At 43.8% G+C, this 21,561-nt stretch overlaps 2 protein-coding genes across 4 annotated transcripts in view; one reads left to right on the forward strand and one right to left on the reverse strand.

Moving 5' to 3' along the window:
• Positions 1-13,394, forward strand: METTL3 (methyltransferase 3, N6-adenosine-methyltransferase complex catalytic subunit). Of its 2 annotated transcripts, none has more exons than XM_004054891.4 (11): positions 1-399; positions 7,643-7,860; positions 7,947-8,351; positions 9,613-9,788; positions 10,386-10,602; positions 10,833-11,020; positions 11,729-11,767; positions 11,932-12,040; positions 12,161-12,226; positions 12,394-12,506; positions 13,163-13,394. In XM_004054891.4, exons 1-11 carry the CDS (start codon positions 300-302, stop codon positions 13,272-13,274), a joined length of 1,743 nt encoding a protein of 580 aa, XP_004054939.1. In that variant the 5' UTR covers positions 1-299; the 3' UTR covers positions 13,275-13,394. The 2 variants fall into 2 exon arrangements, with proteins under 2 accessions (XP_004054939.1, XP_055218354.1); XM_055362379.2 differs by having other exon boundaries at positions 56-399; positions 13,127-13,394.
• The window catches only part of TOX4 (TOX high mobility group box family member 4), a 22,038-nt gene continuing 12,832 nt past the window's right edge, over positions 12,356-21,561 (reverse strand). For both annotated transcript variants that reach the window (XM_019009484.3, XM_019009483.4), the window contains exons 6-9: positions 19,162-19,242; positions 18,281-19,030; positions 16,149-16,312; positions 12,356-14,989 (exon numbers count right to left, since the gene is read on the reverse strand). In XM_019009484.3, the coding sequence (XP_018865029.1) occupies positions 14,929-14,989; positions 16,149-16,312; positions 18,281-19,030; positions 19,162-19,242 (1,056 nt within the window). In that variant the 3' untranslated portion in view covers positions 12,356-14,928. The remainder of the gene's footprint in view (positions 14,990-16,148; positions 16,313-18,280; positions 19,031-19,161; positions 19,243-21,561) is intronic.

Consider the following 21,561-nt stretch of genomic DNA (forward strand, 5'->3'; position numbering starts at 1 on the left):
CAACATGGCCGCTCTGCCAGTCACCAACATGGCAACCACAGCCTCACTGTGTCCGGAAGCATGAGAGAGTGGGTATAAGGACTATACCGGCCGCTCTGCCAACACCTAACGTGGCTCTTTATAGCTTCCAAGAAAGCGCGACACCGGAAATGACTTTTCTGTCTTGCTCATCTCCAGGGGTCATTTTCCGGTTAGCCTTCGGGGTGTCCGCGTGAGAAGTGGCTATATCCTGGAGCGAGTGCTGGGAGGTGCTAGTCCGCCGCGCCTTATTCGAGAGGTGTCAGGGCTGGGAGACTAGGATGTCGGACACGTGGAGCTCTATCCAGGCCCACAAGAAGCAGCTGGACTCTCTGCGGGAGAGGCTGCAGCGGAGGCGGAAGCAGGACTCGGGGCACTTGGGTGAGGCACTGGGCTGTTGGGGCCGAGGCTCAACCGGGGAGGACGGGCGGGATCTCTAGAGAAAAAGCTCCAGAGTCACTGCCCTTTACCAAACGGCCATTTCTATAAAGCCTCGTACATTGGTACTCCCTCTCCACCTTCAGCAGCAGACATTCGCCCTTCTGCAAGTAGTTCGCGGTTCCTCCTCACGCTGGGCCTCGGTTCTGCCAGCTCACTTTTACCGGACGGACGCTTGAGCCCCACCCTCGTCCGCCTTGCCCACTCCTCTTCAGACTGCGAGGACGTCGCCTTTGTGAGGCTGCTCAGCCCCCTATCCCGCGAAGCAGCAAGAACCCCTTTTTGTTGCTGCTTTGGCGCTTTGTTCCCTCAGTTATAACGACTGTTTTGTAGTGGTCATTTCTTGGCAGCTGTGGGTACAGTAAGCGAGGAATGAACCTTTATATCCGCAGTGCCCAATTTAGTGGCCCGTACAGAGTGGCACTGGGTGTTTCTGAATGAGTACCCCTACCGGCATTGACTTAGCCATTTACATACCTAGCAGGAATCTGAAAACATTTGTGTTTGGTTTCCAAACTTTTTCTCTTCTCCTGTTGCCCCCGTGTCACGATCATAAAACTTGAAGGAAATTTAAAAGATTAAATTCACTGTTATCCACTCCCTACCCTCAGGACAAACTCTGAATTATTTAAGGCAAACTAGTAACAAAGCTCTGCAAAAATAGTGACTCAGTATCACCCTTGTGGTAGATTGTTCCAATATTTGTCAGTATCTTCAACTGCATCTCTAAATCTTGTCTAGATCATGTTAGGTTCATGTGCTCGTATTCTGGCCCCTAGAAATAGAAGATGCACTGGCAGGATCCTCCCACCTAATTAATTACCTTTCTTGAGTATCTACAGTGTTCATGGGTCTAATTAGACAAAAATAAGGAAGAAATTGCCCCTGTCCTCAAGAAGTTTAAAAAGCATAGGATTCAAGGGTAGATGCTTACAAAAAGTGAGGAATATGATAAGATATATGTACGAAACCAAATGAATGAATCTACAGTCTGTACAATGAAGAGAAGTAACAAGAGCTGGTGTAGGTAGTGAAGCCATCAAAACCATCATAGTGGAATTGGCACTTGAATTTTGCCTTTATGGCTAAATAGGACCTAGATAATTAAAGAGGTAAGAGGGGAGGATAGTGGAGTAAGAAGTGCAAGTCATATGATCAGGCAATAATTAGTAGTCAAGTCTCAGAGTAGTTCCTGAATTACCTAAGAGGGAGAATTTTTTTTCCCTTGCTCTAGAAACTTCATTGATTTATTTATAGACACAACTTTTTGTTTTGTTATGTTTTTTCCCCTATTCTTTGGTTTCCTGTTTTGAAACTTTTTAAAAATGTGCATAAATGATGCCAACGACTTTTTTTGCTTTTGTTTTTGAGATAGCGACTCTCACCGTTGCCCAGGCTGGAGTGTAGCAGTCCTCCCGGCACATCCTCCTGAATAGCTAGGACTACAGGTGCATGCCACCATGCCTAGCTAATTTTTAACTTTTTAATAGAGATAAGGTCTCATTATGTTGCCCAAATTTGTCTTGAACACCTGGCCTCAAGCTGTCCTCTTGCATAAGCCTCCCAAAGTGTTTGAATTACAGGTGAGAGCCACCATATCCAGCCTATTTAATTTTCTTGTGGAGTCTTTTCCCATTCAGCAATGGCAGTTGCAAAAGGGGACCTGAGGATCAGGTAGTTGTTTGTTTCAACAAAGTGATCTGCAAAATTATTTAGTTAGTTAGTTAGAGACAGGGTCTCTCTCTGTCACCCAGGCTGGAGTGCTGTGGCATGATCATGGCTCACTGCTGCCTTGACTTCCCGGGCTCCAGCGATCCTCCCACTTCAGCCTCTCAAGTAGCTGGGGCCATAGGCGTGTGCTACCATGCCCAGCTATTTTTTGTATTTTTGGTAGAGAAGGGGTTTCACCATGTTGCCCAGGCTGATCTCTAACTCCTGAGCTCAAGCAGTCCACTCACGTTGGCCTCCCAAAGTGCTGGGATTACAGGCATGAGCCACCATGCCTGGCCTACAAAATTAACTTTTAAAAAGCCGCTATATTGGTGTACTACATCATTGACTACCTTGTGTTCACCTTTCTGTCGTTTTTGTGACAGGCCATCCTCTATCTGTGGTGGTGTTTGTTGTTTCTTGGTTTTAATTGTTCCTCATCATATTTATTTATTTATTTTTGAGATGGAGTTTCGTTCTTGTTGCCCAGGCTGGAGTGCAATGGCGCGATCTTGGCTCACCGCAACCTCCGCCTCCCAGGTTCAAGTGATTCTCCTGCTTCAGCTTCCTGAGTAGCTGGGATTACAGGCATGTGCCACCACTCCTGGCTAATTTTGTATTTTTAGTAGAGACGGGGTTTCTCCATGTGGGTCAGGCTGGTCTCAAACTCCCAACCTCAGCTGATCTGCCCGCCTCAGTTTCCCAAAGTGCTGGGATTACAGGTGTGAGCCACTGTGCCCGGCATCATACTTCTTTATACTTTTCCATTTCTAAATTCATACTCTTTCAATGAATGATTCTAATTGCTCTTGGTCATTTTAAGTTTCATTTCATTTTTCTATGACATTAACTACATTTTGGTATTAACCAAACTTTCTGCTGTATGCAGACCTAACTACTAGAGCCTTGATACTTTGATCCAGGTCCTTGCTAAACATGTTTAATATTTTTGACAATAAGACTGTATTCTCCCTGCATGTACATATCCTTTTTTATTTTTATTTATTTTTTCTTTTTTAGATATGAATATCTCTTGATTTGTATATTTAGCTAATAATATAGCTAAGACCCTTTTCTCTGTGTGTGTGTGTAAGACAAGAATTTCGTTCTGTTACCCAGGCTGGAATTCAGTGGCGTGAACACAGCTTACTGCAGTCTCGACCTCAGGGCTCAAGTGATCCCCCTGCCTCAGCCTCCTCCTGAGTGGCTAGCACCACAGGTGTACCCTACCATGCCTGCCTACTTTTTAATTTTTATTTCTTTGTAGAAACAGGGCCTTGCCATGTTGCCCAGGCTGGTCTTGGACTCTTGGGCTCAAGCTATCCTCCCACCCTGGCCTCCCAAAGTGCTGGGATTACAGATGTAATCCCAGTCTAGTTAAGACTCTTATAAAAGTATTTTTGGGGTTGTAATTAAATGTATCTTGTCTTCTGACCGAGAGCTTGATCTGACCCATCATTTGGTACTGTGGTAATAGGTAAAGATGAAACATACAAATTAAACCAGAATGTCACTGTTCTTTCTGTGTTATTTTGATTATTTCAAAGAATGTATTTTGTTGAGCTTTAGGATTCTTAGGAAACCCTTGTGAAACACTGTATTGTAAGTTTATGAATCATGTTGTCATGTAAGATATAACTCAAGACTTGATAAAAGTTGAGATTATTCCATTCGTTTCTCACCGGAAATAAAAATTTGCCTACCACATCTGTTGCCCAGGCTGGAATGCAGTGGCGCGATCTCGGCTCACTGCAAGCTCCGACTCCCAGGTTCATGCCATTCTCCTGCCTCAGCCTCCCAAGTAGCTGGGACTAAAGGTGCCCACCACCATGCCTGGCTGATTTTTTTGTATCGTTTTTAGTAGAGACGGGGTTTCACAGTGTTAGCCAGGATGGTCTCGATCTCCTGACCTCGTGATCCGCCCATCTCGGCCTCTCAAATTGCTGGGATTACAGGTGTGAGCCACCGCGCCCGGCCACACCTTGTTTTTTACAGCATTACTGAAATCTGATAATTACTGACTACTGAACTGAGTGTCAAAAGACAAGGATATAAAATGAACTAAAATGTACCCACCATATCGTTAATAGTGGAAAATAATATGGGCAAAATATTGGGAGACCTTCGTTAGATTGGCATTTTTATTATTTATTTATTTATTTATTTATTTATTTTTTGAGACAGAGTTTCGCTCTTGTTGCCCAGGCTGGAGTGCAGTGGTGCCATCTCACCTCACTGCAACCTCTGCCTCCTGGGTTCAAGCAATTCTCCTGCCTCAGCCTCCCGAGTAGTTGTGACTACAGGTGTCCGCAGCCTTTGGAAGGCTAAGGCGGGTGGATCACCTGAGGTCAGGAGTTCAAGACCAGCCTGGCCAACATGGTGAAACTGTGTCTCTACTAAAAATATAAAAATTAGCCAGGTGTGGTGGCAGGTGCTTGTTGTATGTACTACAGGCACATACAACCTCGCCTGGCTAATTTTTAGTATTTTTTTGGGCAAAACGCCCAACAGGGTTTTGCCATGTTGCTTAGGTTGGTCTTGGACTCCTGAGCTCAAGTGATCCTCCATCCTCAGCCTCCCAAAGTGCTGGGATTACAGGCATAAGCCTCCATGCCTGGCCTCCTTCCTTTTGAAGGATAAATAATATTCCACTGTATGTATATAACACATTTTGTTCATTCATCCATGGGTGGGCGTTTGGGTTACTTCTACCTTTTGGCTATTGTAAATAATGCTGCTATGAACCTGGGTGTATGAATATCTCTTTGAGACCCCGCTTTAATTCTTTTTTGTTTTGTTTTTTCTTGAGACGGAGTCTCGCACTGTCACCCAGGCTGGAGTGCAGTAGTGCGATCTCGGCTCACTGCAAGCTCCACCTCCCGGGTTCACCCCATTCTCCTGCCTTAGCCTCCTGAGTAGCTGGGACTACAGGTGCCTGCCACCACGTCCGGCTAATTTTTTTGTATTTTTAGTAGAGACAGGGTTTCACCGTGTTAGCCAGGATGGTCTCGATCTCCTGACCTCGTGATCCGCCCGCCTCTGCCTCCCAAAGTGCTAGGATTACAGGTGTGAGCCAACCACGCCCGGCCGAGACCCCGCTTTAATGCTTTTGGGCATATACCCAAAAGTGGAATTGCTAGATCATATGGTAATTCTATTTTTGATTTTTGAGGAAGCGCCATCCTAATGGGTTATATCTCATGTTGGTAAAGTACATTTTTTTAAAAAGAAAAATATTACTTAAAAAAATCTTTATTTTGGCCTGGGCAACAGAGCAAGTCTCCATCTCAAAAAAAAAAAAAAATCTTTATTTTAATGGAAACAAACTATATTTGGCCAGGTTTAGCACATAGTAAATATGTGAACTGCTCCAGTATATTTCTTGAGATTGAAGATGTGCATATAGATGTTGACACGTTTAAGGATTCAGCAAATTTGTAATCAGACCATATTAATTTCAGTGGTTCTCTTAATTAAAGGGTGAATCAAGTATTATGTATTATTTTGCTAAACCGAACACATTATTTTTGTTAGATTAGAAGCAGAATGTCAGTGTAGTTGCAGCAGAGCGGAGGCATTGAGTAAATGTGTTGAATAAATAAATGAATAAATACCTTATGAAGGATTTGGAACCCAGGGATTCTTATCATTTTCTGGACAGTAACCGGTTTTAGGGATGATAAAACTTTTCCCCAAATGTCTGTATACATACAAAACTTTGTACGTGAAAAGTTTAGGGAATTTCACCTGAATAACAATTGTATTAACCAGCAGTTAAGTTTTATCCACCACATTAAACATAAGCTCCCTCCTCCTGATAACCTTAAAAAAGGTATTTTCAGCTCTAATATTCTGAATGTAATGTGGGGGAAAAAAAACCTTCCAGGAGGTGTTATTAATACAAGGATTCATAACCAGAATTACATCACCAGATATTGGAATGAGCAGTATTAAATCAGTCAGATTACCAATGAGAAAAGTCAACACCAACTTGTAAGGACTGAAATATTTATGTTAACATGGTTCTTTTTATAGATTTCTCACTTAAAAATTTTCTCACTCACTTAATTACTCAAAGAACATCTTCAGTTACTAACTGGAGAAACTGAAAACGAAAGAAGAAATGGGTGAGAGTGGAATCCTCCCACCTCAGCCTCCCCAGCAGCTGGGACTACAGGCACAGGCCACCATGTGTGGCTAATTTTTAAAAAAATTTTCTTTAGAGACACTGGGTTTCACCATGTTCCCCTGGCTGGTCTGGAACTCCTGGGCTCAAGTGATCCTCCCACCTTGGCCTCTCACAGTGCTGGGATTACAGATATAAGGCACCACACCAAGCCCTGAGTCAGATTTTAATAAATTCAGTTTCCATTAGAGTGGAAAATTTTCAAATTAATGAATTATTTATTTATATATTTTTTGAGACAGAGTCTTGCTCTGTCGCCCAGTCTGGAGTGCAGTGGCATGATGTTGGCTCACTGCAGCCTCTGCCTCGTGGGTTCAAGCAATTCTCCTGCTTCAGCCTCCCCAGTAGCTGGGATTATAACCTTGCACCACCACCCCCAGCTAAATTTTTTTTTTTGTATTTTAGTAGAGATGGGGTTTCACCATGTTGGCCAGGCTGGTCTCGAACTCCTCACCTCAAGTGATCCACCCACCTTGGCCTCCCAGAGTGCTGGGATTACAGGCGTGAGCCCCAGTGCCTTACCAGAATGGAAATATTTAAGTAAACAAAATATTTCTAAATGTAAACTAATGGCCTACTTATTTAGCAATTTCAGTTCAGTTCTTAGGAGTTTAATATTTCATCTATATTTTAATTAACCACAGATATTAGGCTTTCTCAAAGGTAACATTTTGTCCTAATTTTAGTTTCTCAAATCGTTATTAAGGTTATGATGGCAACCCAGCTTGTGAAGTAATAGATGATAATAATATAGTCAGGAAATATCATTTGGTAACCAAGGCTTCAGCAAAGTATTAAGATTTTTGTGTTTGTGAGTGTTATAGGTAACACTGTTGGCCCCCAACATTGTCATTTTGTACACTTTGTTGATCAGTGGCCTGAATTCATTAAAATTCACACTACATGCCTCAAAAAGAATATTGGATCCCAGCCTAGGTTGTTGAGTATATTCCTGTCCTTTATTAAAATGTAGGTTGATAGAAAGGTGGTAGGGATATTTAAATCTATCATGCTAATTTACTTTCTTTGTATCACAGCAAGGATAGGGAATTAGGAAAACATTACTCACTCAATAGAGAAAAGGTAGATAGAAAATCCAGTATTATCTTGACAAAGCAGTGAATGTTTTAGTATGATTGAGGATAGGTAATCTAGTGCTAAAGTTGGTCACAGAATTTCCTGCACAAAATGAAAGATCTGTGTATGGGAATGCTAGAGAATTTGACTTCTCAGAAATATATACACCAACAGTGGTTGCCTTTTTTCATTTTCACTTCTCTTCATTCTTAGATCTACGGAATCCAGAGGCAGCATTGTCTCCAACCTTCCGTAGTGACAGCCCAGTGCCTACTGCACCCACCTCTGGTGGCCCTAAGCCCAGCACAGCTTCAGCAGTTCCTGAATTAGCTACAGATCCTGAGTTAGAGAAGAAGTTGCTACACCACCTCTCTGATCTGGCCTTAACATTGCCCACTGATGCTGTGTCCATCTGTCTTGCCATCTCAACGGTAATGACCTGACAGAGTTAGGATTTACAACTTATTTTCAGTTCACGGTCAGTGTCTTATTGCCCATACCTCCCCTCCTTCTCTAGCCAGATGCTCCTGCCACTCAAGATGGGGTAGAAAGCCTCCTGCAGAAGTTTGCAGCTCAGGAGTTGATTGAGGTAAAGCGAGGTCTCCTACAAGATGATGCACATCCTACTCTTGTAACCTATGCTGACCATTCCAAGCTCTCTGCCATGATGGGTGCTGTGGCAGAAAAGAAGGGCCCTGGGGAGGTAGCAGGGACTGTCACAGGGCAGAAGCGGCGTGCAGAACAGGACTCAACTACAGTAGCTGCCTTTGCCAGTTCGTTAGTCTCTGGTCTGAACTCTTCAGCATCGGAACCAGCAAAGGAGCCAGCCAAGAAATCAAGGAAACATGCTGCCTCAGATGTTGATCTGGAGATAGAGAGCCTTCTGAACCAACAGTCCACTAAGGAACAACAGAGCAAGAAGGTAGGGGTCATGTGAAAATACTCTCACAATATACTCTTAATTATAGCTTTGTTTGACAGGGATTTACCCCTAGGGCAAGGAACTGTTTACAGCAGTGGTTCTCAACTGGGGATGATTCCCTACTGCCCAACTCCCAGGGGATCTGGTAATGTCCGGAGACATTTTTATTGTCACACGTGGGGGAGTGCTATTGGCATCTAGTGGGGGTAGAGGCCAGGGATGTTGTTAAACATCCTACAGTGCATAGTGGGACAAACCCCCACAACAAACAGTTGTCTGTCCCAAAGTGTCAATAATGCCAATGTCGACAAATTCTTATTTAGATAATCTGTCATTGAATCTGAAAGAATTAGATCAAGAGAAGAGGAATTCAAATATATAGAAATGTAGGGAGATGAATGGAGAGGAATACTAGACCGATTATGGAAATTGACTAAATAATGTGAATTGGTTCTGAGTATAAGTATTGGCCTGACATGAGTTCTTATCTGTTTGGTACTTCTAGTGCGTGAGTTTGAACAAGTTAATTAACTTCTCTTGAGCCTTAGTCTTCTCATCTGTAACATGAAGATAATACCAGTGTATCCTGCCTTATAGAATTGAATAGACTCTGAGCTAAAAACTAAAGTGTTTAGCACTATACTTTTTAGTTCAGCACCCAGTAAATGTTTTTTGTAGAAGGAATGCCTTCCTGGGGAGGGGATGTTAACATAATGCTTAGCGGTAGGAACCAGGCCTCTTCCATTTTAATTTCATCCCAAAAGCATATTTGTGAGGAAGGACTGAACCCCTAACAAATCTCTTATCTGAAGGCTCCAATTTTCCAATATTAAGTTAGCTAATTTAGGTCTAGGCACAATGGTTCATTCCTGTAATCTCAACACTTTGGGAGGCCAAGGCGGGAGGATCACCTGAGGCGAGGAGTTCAAGACCGGCCTGGGCAACATAGACCCTATCCCTATAGAAAGTAAAGTAATTAAAACATTAGCTGGCATGGTGTCATGCACCTGTATTCCCAGCTACAATTGAAGGCTGAGCTGGGAGGATCACTTGAGCCTGGGAGTTCAGTGGGAGAAACAGTGAGTTATGATTACACAACTGCACTCTGGCCTGGGTGACAGCAAGATCCCATCTCTTAAAAAAAAAAAAAAAGTTGATTTATCTCTTAGAAGACATTAATGTCAAAAAGAATTTGCGGAGTTGGTCTAAGAGCCAGTTTGATCTACAAGACATTTTAAGTCCAAGGCTACTTCTGTCACAGGTCAGTCAGGAGATCCTAGAGCTATTAAATACTACAACAGCCAAGGAACAATCCATTGTTGAAAAATTTCGCTCTCGAGGTCGGGCCCAAGTGCAAGAATTCTGTGACTATGGAACCAAGGAGGAGTGCATGAAAGCCAGTGATGCTGATCGACCCTGTCGCAAGCTGCACTTCAGGTCTCTTGGAAGGGAATGAGGTGGGATGGGTTTGTCAGAAGCAGCCATTCCTTTTCAGCATATTCCTTCCAGTCATTGGGCTTCTGTCTGTAATCTTATTTAGTTTATGGTTTGTGTAAGTCCTCCAGACCCTGAAGGTGTACTTTCAGAAGTGCATTGTGTGGGAAGAATACAGGCTGTACTCCCAAATAACTGATTTTTTTTTTTAAAAGCTCCCTCCCTCTTAGAATAGCAAAGTATGTCTGTCTCTGAGCCACAGTGAAAGTTAAAGTACTCTGAAAGGAGGATAATCTTAGGAGAAAAGGAACCTAAACTCTTAGGTCAGTGTTTTATTCTGTTCTACCCAAGTCTCCTGCACTGCTTGCCTTCCAGTGGTAAAACAGGAAACCAAGTCTTTACTCAGAGAGGAATTACAATTGTTCTGTAGTATGAATTATGGATTTCCATGCTACCTGCCTCCCTTAAAACTCTTGAAGGAAGCTCTAATGATAGAATTAGGGGAGGGTAATAAAATAGACATTTTGAAATCATTTGGAATTTGAACTGTTGGATCTACATCTGGAGCACCATCTTGATTCTCCCTTTTTATTTTCCCAGACGAATTATCAATAAACACACTGATGAGTCTTTAGGTGACTGCTCTTTCCTTAATACTTGTTTCCACATGGATACCTGCAAGTATGTTCACTATGAAATTGATGCTTGCATGGATTCTGAGGCCCCTGGCAGCAAAGACCACACGCCAAGCCAGGAGCTTGCTCTTACACAGAGTGTCGGAGGTGATTCCAGTGCAGACCGACTCTTCCCACCTCAGGTACCTGTCTGCTCAGAAAACTCGTCTCAACTTATGGACTTATGTTTGATAGGGCAGCCATACACGTTAAGAAAGCAGAGCATAATTCAGCAATCTTGTCTTGCTTATTGGGAATGGAGGGGGATAGATAAGCTTTTAAGGGAATAGGAAAAATCAAATGGAAAAGAGGGACTCGGGCCATGAATCTGAGAGTTAAAGTAGGGAAGATGACCAAATACCACTTTATGCAGTGGATCTGTTGTGATATCCGCTACCTGGACGTCAGTATCTTGGGCAAGTTTGCAGTTGTGATGGCTGACCCACCCTGGGATATTCACATGGAACTGCCCTATGGGACCCTGACAGATGATGAGATGCGCAGGCTCAACATACCCGTACTACAGGATGATGGCTTTCTCTTCCTCTGGGTCACAGGCAGGTAATGCAATTCAGTTATGTAGGTATGGACAGATACAGTACAAGAGTGAATACTGAATGGGAGATAAAATCCTGGGTTTTCCTAGCCCCACTATTAAATGTATGACTGATTTAGTCTTTTTTTCTTTTTTTCTTTTTTTTTTTTTTTTGAGAGAGTCTCACTGTGTTGCCCAGGCTGGAGTGCAGTAGTGTGATCTCAGCTCACTGCAACCTCCACTTCCCAGGTTCAAGCAATTCTCCTGCCTCAGCCTCCTGAGTAGCTGGGATTACAGGCACGTGCCACCAGCCCAGCTAATTTTTTCTTTTTGTATTTTTAGTAGAGACTGGATTTCACCATGTTAGCCAGGATGGTCTCTATCTCCTGACCTTGTGATCCACTCACCTCAAGCTCCCAAAGTGCTGGGATTACAGGCGTGAGCTACCACGCCCAGCCAGTCTTTTTTTCTACTGAGTCCTAATGCCTGTTTACAATGCAAATTTTACCCCGAATATATATTTAACTCTACATTTGTTCTTTGAGAAAGGTAAGGTTGTTGAGCATAGTTTTATCTTTTCATTCTTAGATCCACCATGCTTTTGGTGGTGTGCATGTAAATGTTCACTGAGCATCTACTGAAAAAGTGTTTATAGTGTTTTTAACACATCACATATTTTGAAGGGGAAAAAAAATACAAGCATACAAATAGTTGTTTAACTCATTTCTTTCTAGGGCCATGGAGTTGGGGAGAGAATGTCTAAACCTCTGGGGGTAAGTAGTGGTTGTGTTGCTTTCTTTTGAGGGTAATACTGTTAACAGTGAGATACATGTTCTCTTCTCCCAGAGTATTCTGTGATTCCTTGCTTCTATAAATGGTACTACCCCTAAACTGTAAAAGTTTGGCTAAAATTCTAGTTCTTTTTTATGCCCCACAGGTATGAACGGGTAGATGAAATTATTTGGGTGAAGACAAATCAACTGCAACGCATCATTCGGACAGGCCGTACAGGTCACTGGTTGAACCATGGGAAGGAACACTGCTTGGTGAGCAGCAGTGGGGCCCAATTCAATAGGTGGAGCACAAAGAAGAATCATTTGATTTCTTACTGAGAAAAAGTTCAAAGGTGTGGTTTCATAAGGTAATCTGTTATCTGTGGTGAGCAGGTTGGTGTCAAAGGAAATCCCCAAGGCTTCAACCAGGGTCTGGATTGTGATGTGATCGTAGCTGAGGTATGTGCTTCCCAGGCCTCCAAAGCTTCCACATTTTTTTGGTATCAGTTATTCATGTTGGGTGTATTCTCATCCCAGATTTTTCTCATTTAGATCATAAACATAATAGAAAGGGCTAGAATTGCAATCTTGTGTAACTTAAAAAGCAGCTAGTTTTTATTTCCTAGGTTCGTTCCACCAGTCATAAACCAGATGAAATCTATGGCATGATTGAAAGACTATCTCCTGGCACTCGCAAGATTGAGTTATTTGGACGACCACACAATGTGCAACCCAACTGGTAAGGTGACCAGAGAACAGGCTAGTCCTCAAGGGGCTATTATTTATGATTAAGGACAGAACTTAGTAGAGCTTCACATTGTTTTCCACTAGTCCATAAATGAGCTTCACAGGATTCATAAGCCACTTAAGCTTGTATTTAAACTGTTTTATGAGATTCTACAAATATTCATTAGAAACTCAACAGGTACTAGGACCCAAAAGCACTGCTCCCTAGGGTTTCTACTCTCTTCACAACCCAAGGATCTTCCTCAGCCATTCTGTGATGTATTGAATCTGCCCCCTGGTGGTTATGAAGTTATCTATTTAATCTGTCAATAATTACATCTTTCACCCCTTAACAGAGCTTAAAACACATGTTGCTAGCATTTTGCTTATCCAAAGAATACTCCCTGGTAGCAACTCTGTGAAGCAGGCCTGGCTAAGCATTAGTTACTAACCCTCAGATAATACAGATCCAGTCTATTTTAACACCAGAATCTATGCCAATTCTGAACTAGTAATTCTACCATATACTATTCTAATGTTAAGCTCTTTTTAGAATTGGCATATTTGATATGATGATAGGCAGTCTTCATTTGGTATGCATTTTTTTAACAATATTAAACCCTCTAATTCCAGGATTTCTGGTTTGCCCCTCCTTTTACACTGTTTCAGGATCACCCTTGGAAACCAACTGGATGGGATCCACCTACTAGACCCAGATGTGGTTGCACGGTTCAAGCAAAGGTACCCAGATGGTATCATCTCTAAACCTAAGAATTTATAGAAGCACTTCCTTACAGAGCTAAGAATCCATAGCCATGGCTCTGTAAGCTAAACCTGAAGAGTGATATTTGTACAATAGCTTTCTTCTTTATTTAAATAAACATTTGTATTGTAGTTGGGATTCTGAAGTCCATTCTGGCTCTGCTACTTAACAGTGTATAATCTTGTGCAACTCATCTCTCAGTATTATATGTGAAATGGGAGTATTACCTCATTGGGTTGCTGTGAAGGTTCAAACTAAATGAGTGCATGGGAAACATTAAAATGATCATTATAGGCTAGGCACAGTGGCTCACACCTGTAATCCGAGCACTTTGGGAAGCCGAGGTAGGAGGGTAACTGTAGCCCAGGAGTTCAAGACTAGACTGGGCAACATAGTGAGACCCCATCTCTACTCCTACCCTCCAAAACCATTAAAAAAAACAGGAATGCAGGCTGGGTGCGGTGGCTCATGCCTGTAATCCCAGCACTTTGGGAGGTCAAGGCGGGCGGATCACGAGGTCGGGAGTTCGAGACCAGCCTGGCCAACATGGTGAAACCCTATCTCTACTAAAAATACAACAAATTAGCTGGGCGTAGTGGCGGGCGCCTGTAATCCTAGCTACTCGGGAGGCTGATGCAGGAGAATCGCTTGAACCCGGGAGGCAGAGGTTTCAGTGAGCTGAGATAGCACCACTGCACTCCAGCCTGGGTGACAGAGCGAGACTCTGTCTCAAAAAAAAAAAAACAAAAAAAAAACCACAGAAAACAGGAATGCATAGGATAAAACTATGTACGTAGTTGGTTGAGGAGGAGGTTCTCTAGGACAGCATTCCTGTCTACAAACAGTAAAAATTTGAGTTTTATTTAAAGTTATCACCACTTGGACTATCATGCTGTAAACTTCTGCTTATTCTGTTACAACCAGGTGGCTTCTCTAGTCTGTTTTTCTTTAGATTATGTCTAAGAAATAATGATAGACCTATGGTCTTTTAAAGATAGTTCATCAAACACAAGTGAATACAACTTTAGACTTTGGTGAAACCTCTTACTAATGATGTAGAGTTCCGCCTCTTAGATTCATGAACTGTGATAACTCAGATAAGGATGGTAACTGCAGAAATAATATATATAAAGAGAAATCACTCCTGGGTGATGTCATTTTCCATGTAGCCCAGTGTGCCCATGTTGAAAAGTTTTGTTCTCAAAGCAGTGTACTGATGTGATAATGGGGAATAACATTTTTTTATGAGGGAACCCTTTAAAATGGATGCACACAGTGGCATTTTCTCCTAGGCTCAAAGCTGAGTACACTCCCGTAATTTTAATATTTTAGGCAAGTCCTATGACAATTATACCAACAAGTTTCTTCAACCCCACCACCACCCCTACCATCTCTATGCTTTGCTTGCCCAGACTCCCTTCACCCTTTCCTCTGCTATTACCACTGATATTTCTGCTTATGGTTGAAAGTAAAAAGCATCTCCAGATTACAGCAAATTCAGTGGCCCTGCTCCATAGCCTGGCCTCTGCTGAAGGAAGAAAAGGGGTAAAACATGAACGGCCATCATGGGTTGTGATGAGGCACTACCAGAAGCCCAGCTTGTGTTTCAAAAACAGGCTCTTGGACACGTTCCCAGCAGATAACTCTTCACTGGCTTGGAGAACAGGAAGGACTATTTCACAAACACCACTGTGTTTGAATTTCTAGAGGCTACCCAGGCCAAGAATACATCCCTAAGAGAGAAAAAGACATACACAAACAGAATTATACACAAACTGAAACACAATTACAGCCTAGATACATTTTTTTTTTTTTTTTTTTTGAGACAGACCTTATGGGTTCACGCCATTCTCCTGCCTTAGCCTCCCGAGTAGCTGGGACTACAGGTGCCCACCACCATGCCCGGCCAATTTTTTGTATTTTTAGTGGGGACAGGGTTTCACTGTGTTAGCCAGGATGGTCTTGATCTTCTGACCTCGTGAATCGCCCGCTTTGGCCTCCCAAAGTGCTGGGATTACAAGCGTGAGCCACCGCGCCTGGCCGCTACATTCTTTTTATCTTTTTTTTTTTTTTGAGATGGAGTCTCGCTGTTGCCCAGGCTGGAGTGCAGTGGTGTGATCTTCTTGGCTCACTGCAACCTCCACCTCCCAGGTTCAAGAGATTCTCCTGCTTCAGCCTCCTGAGTAGCCAGGACTACAGGTGCCTGCCACCATGCCCAGCTAATTTTTGTATTTTTAGTAGAGATGGGGTTTCACTGTATGGCCCAGCTGGATTTTTTATCTGTCTTAAACAAATAGGTTCCCAGATAATTTCCTATAGCATTATGGTGAGATAGTATCACCTTGGAAATATAAGAACAGTGGGCTTAAAAGTCAGAAGTAGAGGCAATGCTAATTTACTGCAGAGTTTTTGAAATAGGAAATAGAAATGCCTTGTCCTACAGCTATAGGAAATTCCCAGGAAAATTTGGGGAGAGGGGTAAAATATTCCAACCTTCTCCCCATTTCCCTCACAAATTGCAAATTATTATGTGTTACTTTCCACTTACCATTTCTCCCCAAATTCTAGTTCCCTAAGTAGTCTGATTTGCACCAAGAATTGAAAAGCTAATATTTGCAAACACTAACAGCTTAATGTATTATATTTTTAAAGAGCATACATAAGAGAGGTATGTGGTAACTGAAAAATGTGAACTGCTGATTACATCATCTTTGGCTTATGTGGCAAATGTAAGCTCTTAAGCAGGGGAGCTTTTCTAGTAGACCAGATACAGCTACCTACTCTACCTAAGGTAAGGTGACACTGAGATGCTGATTTTATGCTCAAGATTACCATGTTTCCCAGTAGAATTGACCAGTAGCTGAATTATAAAAGGGAGAACTGTAAGCTCACCTGCAGTGCTTCACCACACACTCATTGCTGCAGTATTCATTGTCCCAGTCCTTACTCACAATGGGAGGGTTCTCACAACCAGACCTCACACATCGAGGCTGGGGTGAGAGTGCCACGGGAGACCCACTCACCAATTCAACATCCATCTGAGAAGGAGACTCAACCTGTGAGAAGAAGAAGAGTACCAAGGTGGATTAGATTGCTCCCTGCCTAGCTAGCTAGTTAGCTAAATTATCTGTAGAAACCAATGAAGCAACAGGTATTAGAATTCCTCACACTGGGGGGCAAAACTGCAGAAGAAGGTGAGTTCTTGGTCTCCCCTCTATCGTCCAGCTTCAGAACTTTGCCAAGCAGAATGGTGGAAGATTCTTCCCATCAGGACAAAGGCGGCCATGTGCTAATGCTTTTTTTTCCCCGTTAAGCCTGGCTAGTCAAGTGAAGCAGTGGGAATAGAGAGGTAGTGTTTTTTGTTTTTTTTGAGACGGAGTCTTGCTCTGTTGCCCAGGCTGGAGTGCTGTGGCACGATCTCAGCTCACTGCAACCTCTGCCTCGCGGGTTCAAGCGATTCTCCTGCCTCAGCCTCCCAAGTAGCTGGGATTACAGGCGCCCATCACCGTGCCCAGCTAATTTTTTTTTTTTTTTTTTTTTTTTTGAGACGGAGTCTCTCTCTGTCTCCCAGGCTAGAGTGCAGTGGTGCGATTTCAGCTCACTGCAAGCTCTGCCTCCTGGGTTCCCGCCATTCTCCTGCCTCAGCCTCCAGAGTAGCTGGGACTACAGGCGCCCGCCACCATGCCCGGCTAATTTTTTTTGTATTTTTTAGTAGAGACGGGTTTTCACTGTGTTAGCCAGGATGGTCTCGATCTCCTGACCTCGTGATCCGCCCACCTCGGCCTCCCAAAGTGCTGGGATTACAGGCGTGAGCCACCGCTTCCAGCCCCAGCTAATTTTTTGTATTGTTAGTAGAAACAGGGTTTCACCATGTTAGCCAGGCTGGTCCTGAACTCCTGACCTCAGGTGATCCACCTGCCTTGGCCTCCCAAAGTGCTGGGATTACAGGCGTGAGCCACCACACCTGGCCATATTTATGTCTGTTTTAAAAAACAACGGTATGAACCAATTAAATTTTTCTGCCTATACCCCCTGCCCCACACACATTTAAAACATCAAGCTAAGGAACTTAAGACCTAGGAGAAATGAAAAGCTTTGCATGTCCAAAGTTTAGGATCCTTGGGTAACAACTCTGAATAATAACTGTTTAGGCTATATCCTGTCCAGTTGAACTAGTGACCTCTGCTTAGTTAAGGAGTGGTCTGGGGCAGAAGACTGTCTTAATGTATCTCACTAAAAACACTATGGGGCACGCGGTGGCTCACGCCTGTAATCCCTGCACTCTGGGAGGCCGAAGCAGGCGAATCACGAGGTCAGGAGTTCAAGACCAGCCCAATGAACATGGTGAAACTCCGTCTCTAATAAAAATACAAAAAATTAGCTGGGTGTAGTGGTGGGCGCCTGTAATCCCAGCTACTCAGGAGGCTGAGGCAGGAGAATCACTTGAACTAGGAGGTGGAGATTGCAGTGAGCCAAGATTACACCACTGCACTCCAGCCCAGGCAACAGAGCGAGACTCCGTCTCAAGAAAAAAAAAAAAAACAGGGCGGGTGCAGTGGCTCACACCTGTAATCCCAGCACTTTGGGAGGCCGAGGCAGGCAGATCACCTGAGATCAGGAGTTCGAGACCAGCCTGACCAACATGGAGAAACCGTCTCTACTAAAAATACAAAATTAGCTGGACATGATGGCGCATGCCTGTAATCCCAGCCACTCGGGAGGCTGAGGCAGGATAATCTCTTGAACCCAGGAGGTAGAGGTTGCAGTGAGCCGAGATCGCACCATTGCACTCCAGCCTGGGCAATGAGTGAAACTCCATCTCAAAAACAAACAAACAAAAAAAAAACAGTATGAGTACCTTGGGTAAGAGAAGTCACTGCTGCAAGGAACTCCCATCTGCAGGATGTTTTGTGCTCCTGGTTGCTGGGCATTAAATGCTAGTAGCAACCCCCACTGTTATTGGGTCAACCAAAAACATTTTTATACATTTCCACTAGACTAAAGACTTAAAAACAAAGGCTCACCTCAGGAACTACATCTGTGATCATCTCACAGATAGTCTCAGGAGAAGGTGCCTCCACTGTATGGGCCTCAGGGCTGTTGTTCATAGGCCGCTCAGGACTACTTTCCACAGTTGGTGGGACTAAGGTAGTCTGCATTTTCAAAGTGGGTAGAGGCACACTCTTGATCTGCAGAGGAGGAGGCTGTTGCTGTAAATTGATTCGAACTTTCTGAGGTGGAGGCTGTTGCATGGCCTGGAGTGGAGGAGGCTGCTGCAGAATGGTAACTTGCTGCTGAGTCGGGGGCTGTGGCATCTGTTGTAATGGAGGGGGCTGTAGTCGGGGTGGAGGCAGTTGCATAGAAGCAGCAGCAGCAGCAGCTGCTGCTGCCTGCAACACTGACCGAGTGACAATCTGGGCTTGTTGACTGGGCTGGATAGTAGCTGTACTGGTTTGGCCTAGTTGGAGCCCCCGGGAGGTCACCACTGTGGCTGGGATAACAGTAACCATCCCTCCTTGAGACATAGTAATGGAAGAGGGCAACATTTGTTTGGTAATAATCAACTTGGTGATATTGGGCTGACCCCCAGCTCCAGAAGATGCCTGGTTTGCCACATAGGATGAAAGGGTGGAGTTAACAACAATGGATGGGGACAGGGCAGGGGGCTCTATTGAAGCTGGTGCTGGAGATGCTGGGTCAACAGTAGCCATAGGAGGTGGAGAAGGAGTTTGTGATGGTGGTGCTGGATCCAATTCCACTGTTTCCACAGTGGCCTAAAAGAAGACATAAATCAATCTATCAATTAATCAATCACTTGGTGGTATTTACTTCTTAAAATTGCTAACAAACACTTCCAAAAAACTTCTTACTGGTTTAAATATTCATTCTATCCTATCCCTTTTACCTGACACTCCTGGTTGTCTTTGTAAGCAGCCAGTGCCTTCAGATACTCTTTCTTGGCAGCCTCAGTTTTCCTCTTATATACCTGCAAAAAAGAGACTTTAAAAAAAAAAACAAAACTCCCCATACTCCTAGGAAAGACTGATAGTTCTGTATTATTTATCAATGAATGACAATTCATCTTAGTCTAATCACTGACAACCTCTATCAGTGAATACAATTCTGAAAGCTAACAGTCAAGACAACCTCCATGGCAGACTCACTCCACTGAGCATACCTCTGAAAGACAACCAATCGACAGGAGTCTGGCAAGAATAGCTACATTTATTTTATTTTTTTTTAAATTTTTTTTGAGACAGAGTCGTGCTCTCTCGCCCAGGCTCCAGTGCAGTGGCGTGATCTTGGCTCATTGCAAGCTCTGCCTCCCAGGTTCATGCCATTCTCCTGCTTCAGCCTCCCGAGTAGCTGGGACTATAGGCACCTGCCACCACGCCCGGCTAATTTTTTGTATTTTTAGTAGAGATGGGGTTTCGCTGTGTTAGCCAGGATGGTCTCGATCTCCTGACCTCGTGATCCGCCTGCCTCTGCCTCCCAAAGTGCTGGGATTACAGGCGTGAGCCACCACACCCGGCCAAGAATAGCTACATTTAAGGCAAACATCAACCCATGCTCACTTCTGTAACAAAAATAAACCCTAATCTGCCAGGTGCGGTGGCTCACGCCTGTAATCCCAGCACTTTGGGAGGCCAAGGTGGCCAGATCACAAGGTCAGGAGATTGAGACCATCCTGGCTAACATGGTGAAACCCGATCTCTACTAAAAAAACAAAAACAAAACTAGCCCGGCATGGTGATGGGCGCCTATAGTCCAGCTACTCAGGAGGCTGACGCAGGAGAATGGCGTGAACCTGGGAGACAGACCTTGCAGTCAGCCAAGATTGTGCTACTGCACTCCAGCCTGGGCGACACAGCGAGACTCTGTCTCAAAAAAAAAATAAATAAATACAAAATAAACCCTAATCCAAAAACTGTGTCTTAGCCTGGGACTGTGTCTAACCAGTATATTTTCCCTCATGGAATGTGGTAAATTGTTTGCAAAGATGGCCACAAGAACTCCTCCCATATGACCTTTCTCCCTTCAAGAGCTGAAGCCTATTTCCCCCTCCTTTGAATCTGGGCTAGCTCTAAAAAGTTTTTAAACTCTAAATCCAAAAAAGAAAAAGAAAGAAAAAAAATAGGCCAGGTGTGGTGGCTCACACCTGTAATTCCAGCATGTTGGGAGGACAAGGCAGGCGGATCACCTGAGATCAGGAGTTTGGCACCAGCCTGACCAACACGGTGAAACCCTGTCTCTACTAAAAATACAACATTAGCTGGGTGTGGCGGCACATGCCAGTAATCCCAGCTACTTGGGAGGCTGAGGCAGGAGAATCACTTGAACCCAGGAGGTGGAAGTTGCAGTAAGCTGAGATTGCACCACTGCACTGCAGCCTGGGTAACAAGAGCGAAATTCCATCTCAAAAACAAACAAACAAATAATTCTAAATCCAAACTTGGTAGTGGATTTGAGAGTTAGCCACAGCATGCAGCTTATCAAGTAATAGCCTAATTTTATAAATGGGGGAAAAAATGAGACTTAGAAAAGTTAAATATCTAAAAATTGAACAGAAGGACACTACATGAGGAATTATAGGAGACATTATTAGTGGAAAGCACATGGGAAGAGTTAAAGAACCTGGATTGTGTCTCAACTTTACCACTTAAATGTTATATGACCTTAACTGGGCAGTGGGCTCCAGTTTCCACCTTAAAAGCGGGAAATGGTAGCTATTTTTGAGAGTTATTGTAAAGATGCAGTACTTCTGTAACAATTATTATTATTTTTTGAGATGGAGTTTCACTCTTGTTGCCCAGGCTGGAGTGCAATGGCATGATCTCGGCTCACTGCAACCTCCGCCTCCCAGGTTCAAGCAATTCTCCTGCCTCAGCCTCCCGAGTAGCTGGGATTTGAGGCATGCCACCACACCCGGCTAATTTTTTTGTATTTTTAGTAGAGTCGGGGTTTCAATGTCAGCCAGGATGGTGTTGATCTCCTGACTTCATGATCCGCCTGCCTTGGCTTCCCAAAGTGCTGGGATTAACAGGCGTGAGCCACCGTGCCCGGCCTATTAACAATTATTATTTATTTATTTGAGCCAGGGTCTTGTTCTGTCACCCAGGCTGGAGTGCAGTGACACAAACATGGCTCACTGCAGCCTTTATATCCTGAACTCAAGCAATCCTCCCGCCTCAGCCTCCACAGCTGGGACCAAAGGCACATGCCACCACACCCAGCTAATTTTCTGTGAGACGGGGGTCTCCCTATGTTGCCCAGGATGGTCTCGAACTCATGGGCTCAAGCAGTC

Source organism: Gorilla gorilla, chromosome 15, assembly GCF_029281585.2.
Source record: "Gorilla gorilla gorilla isolate KB3781 chromosome 15, NHGRI_mGorGor1-v2.1_pri, whole genome shotgun sequence".
NCBI classification, from domain to species: domain Eukaryota; kingdom Metazoa; phylum Chordata; class Mammalia; order Primates; family Hominidae; genus Gorilla; species Gorilla gorilla.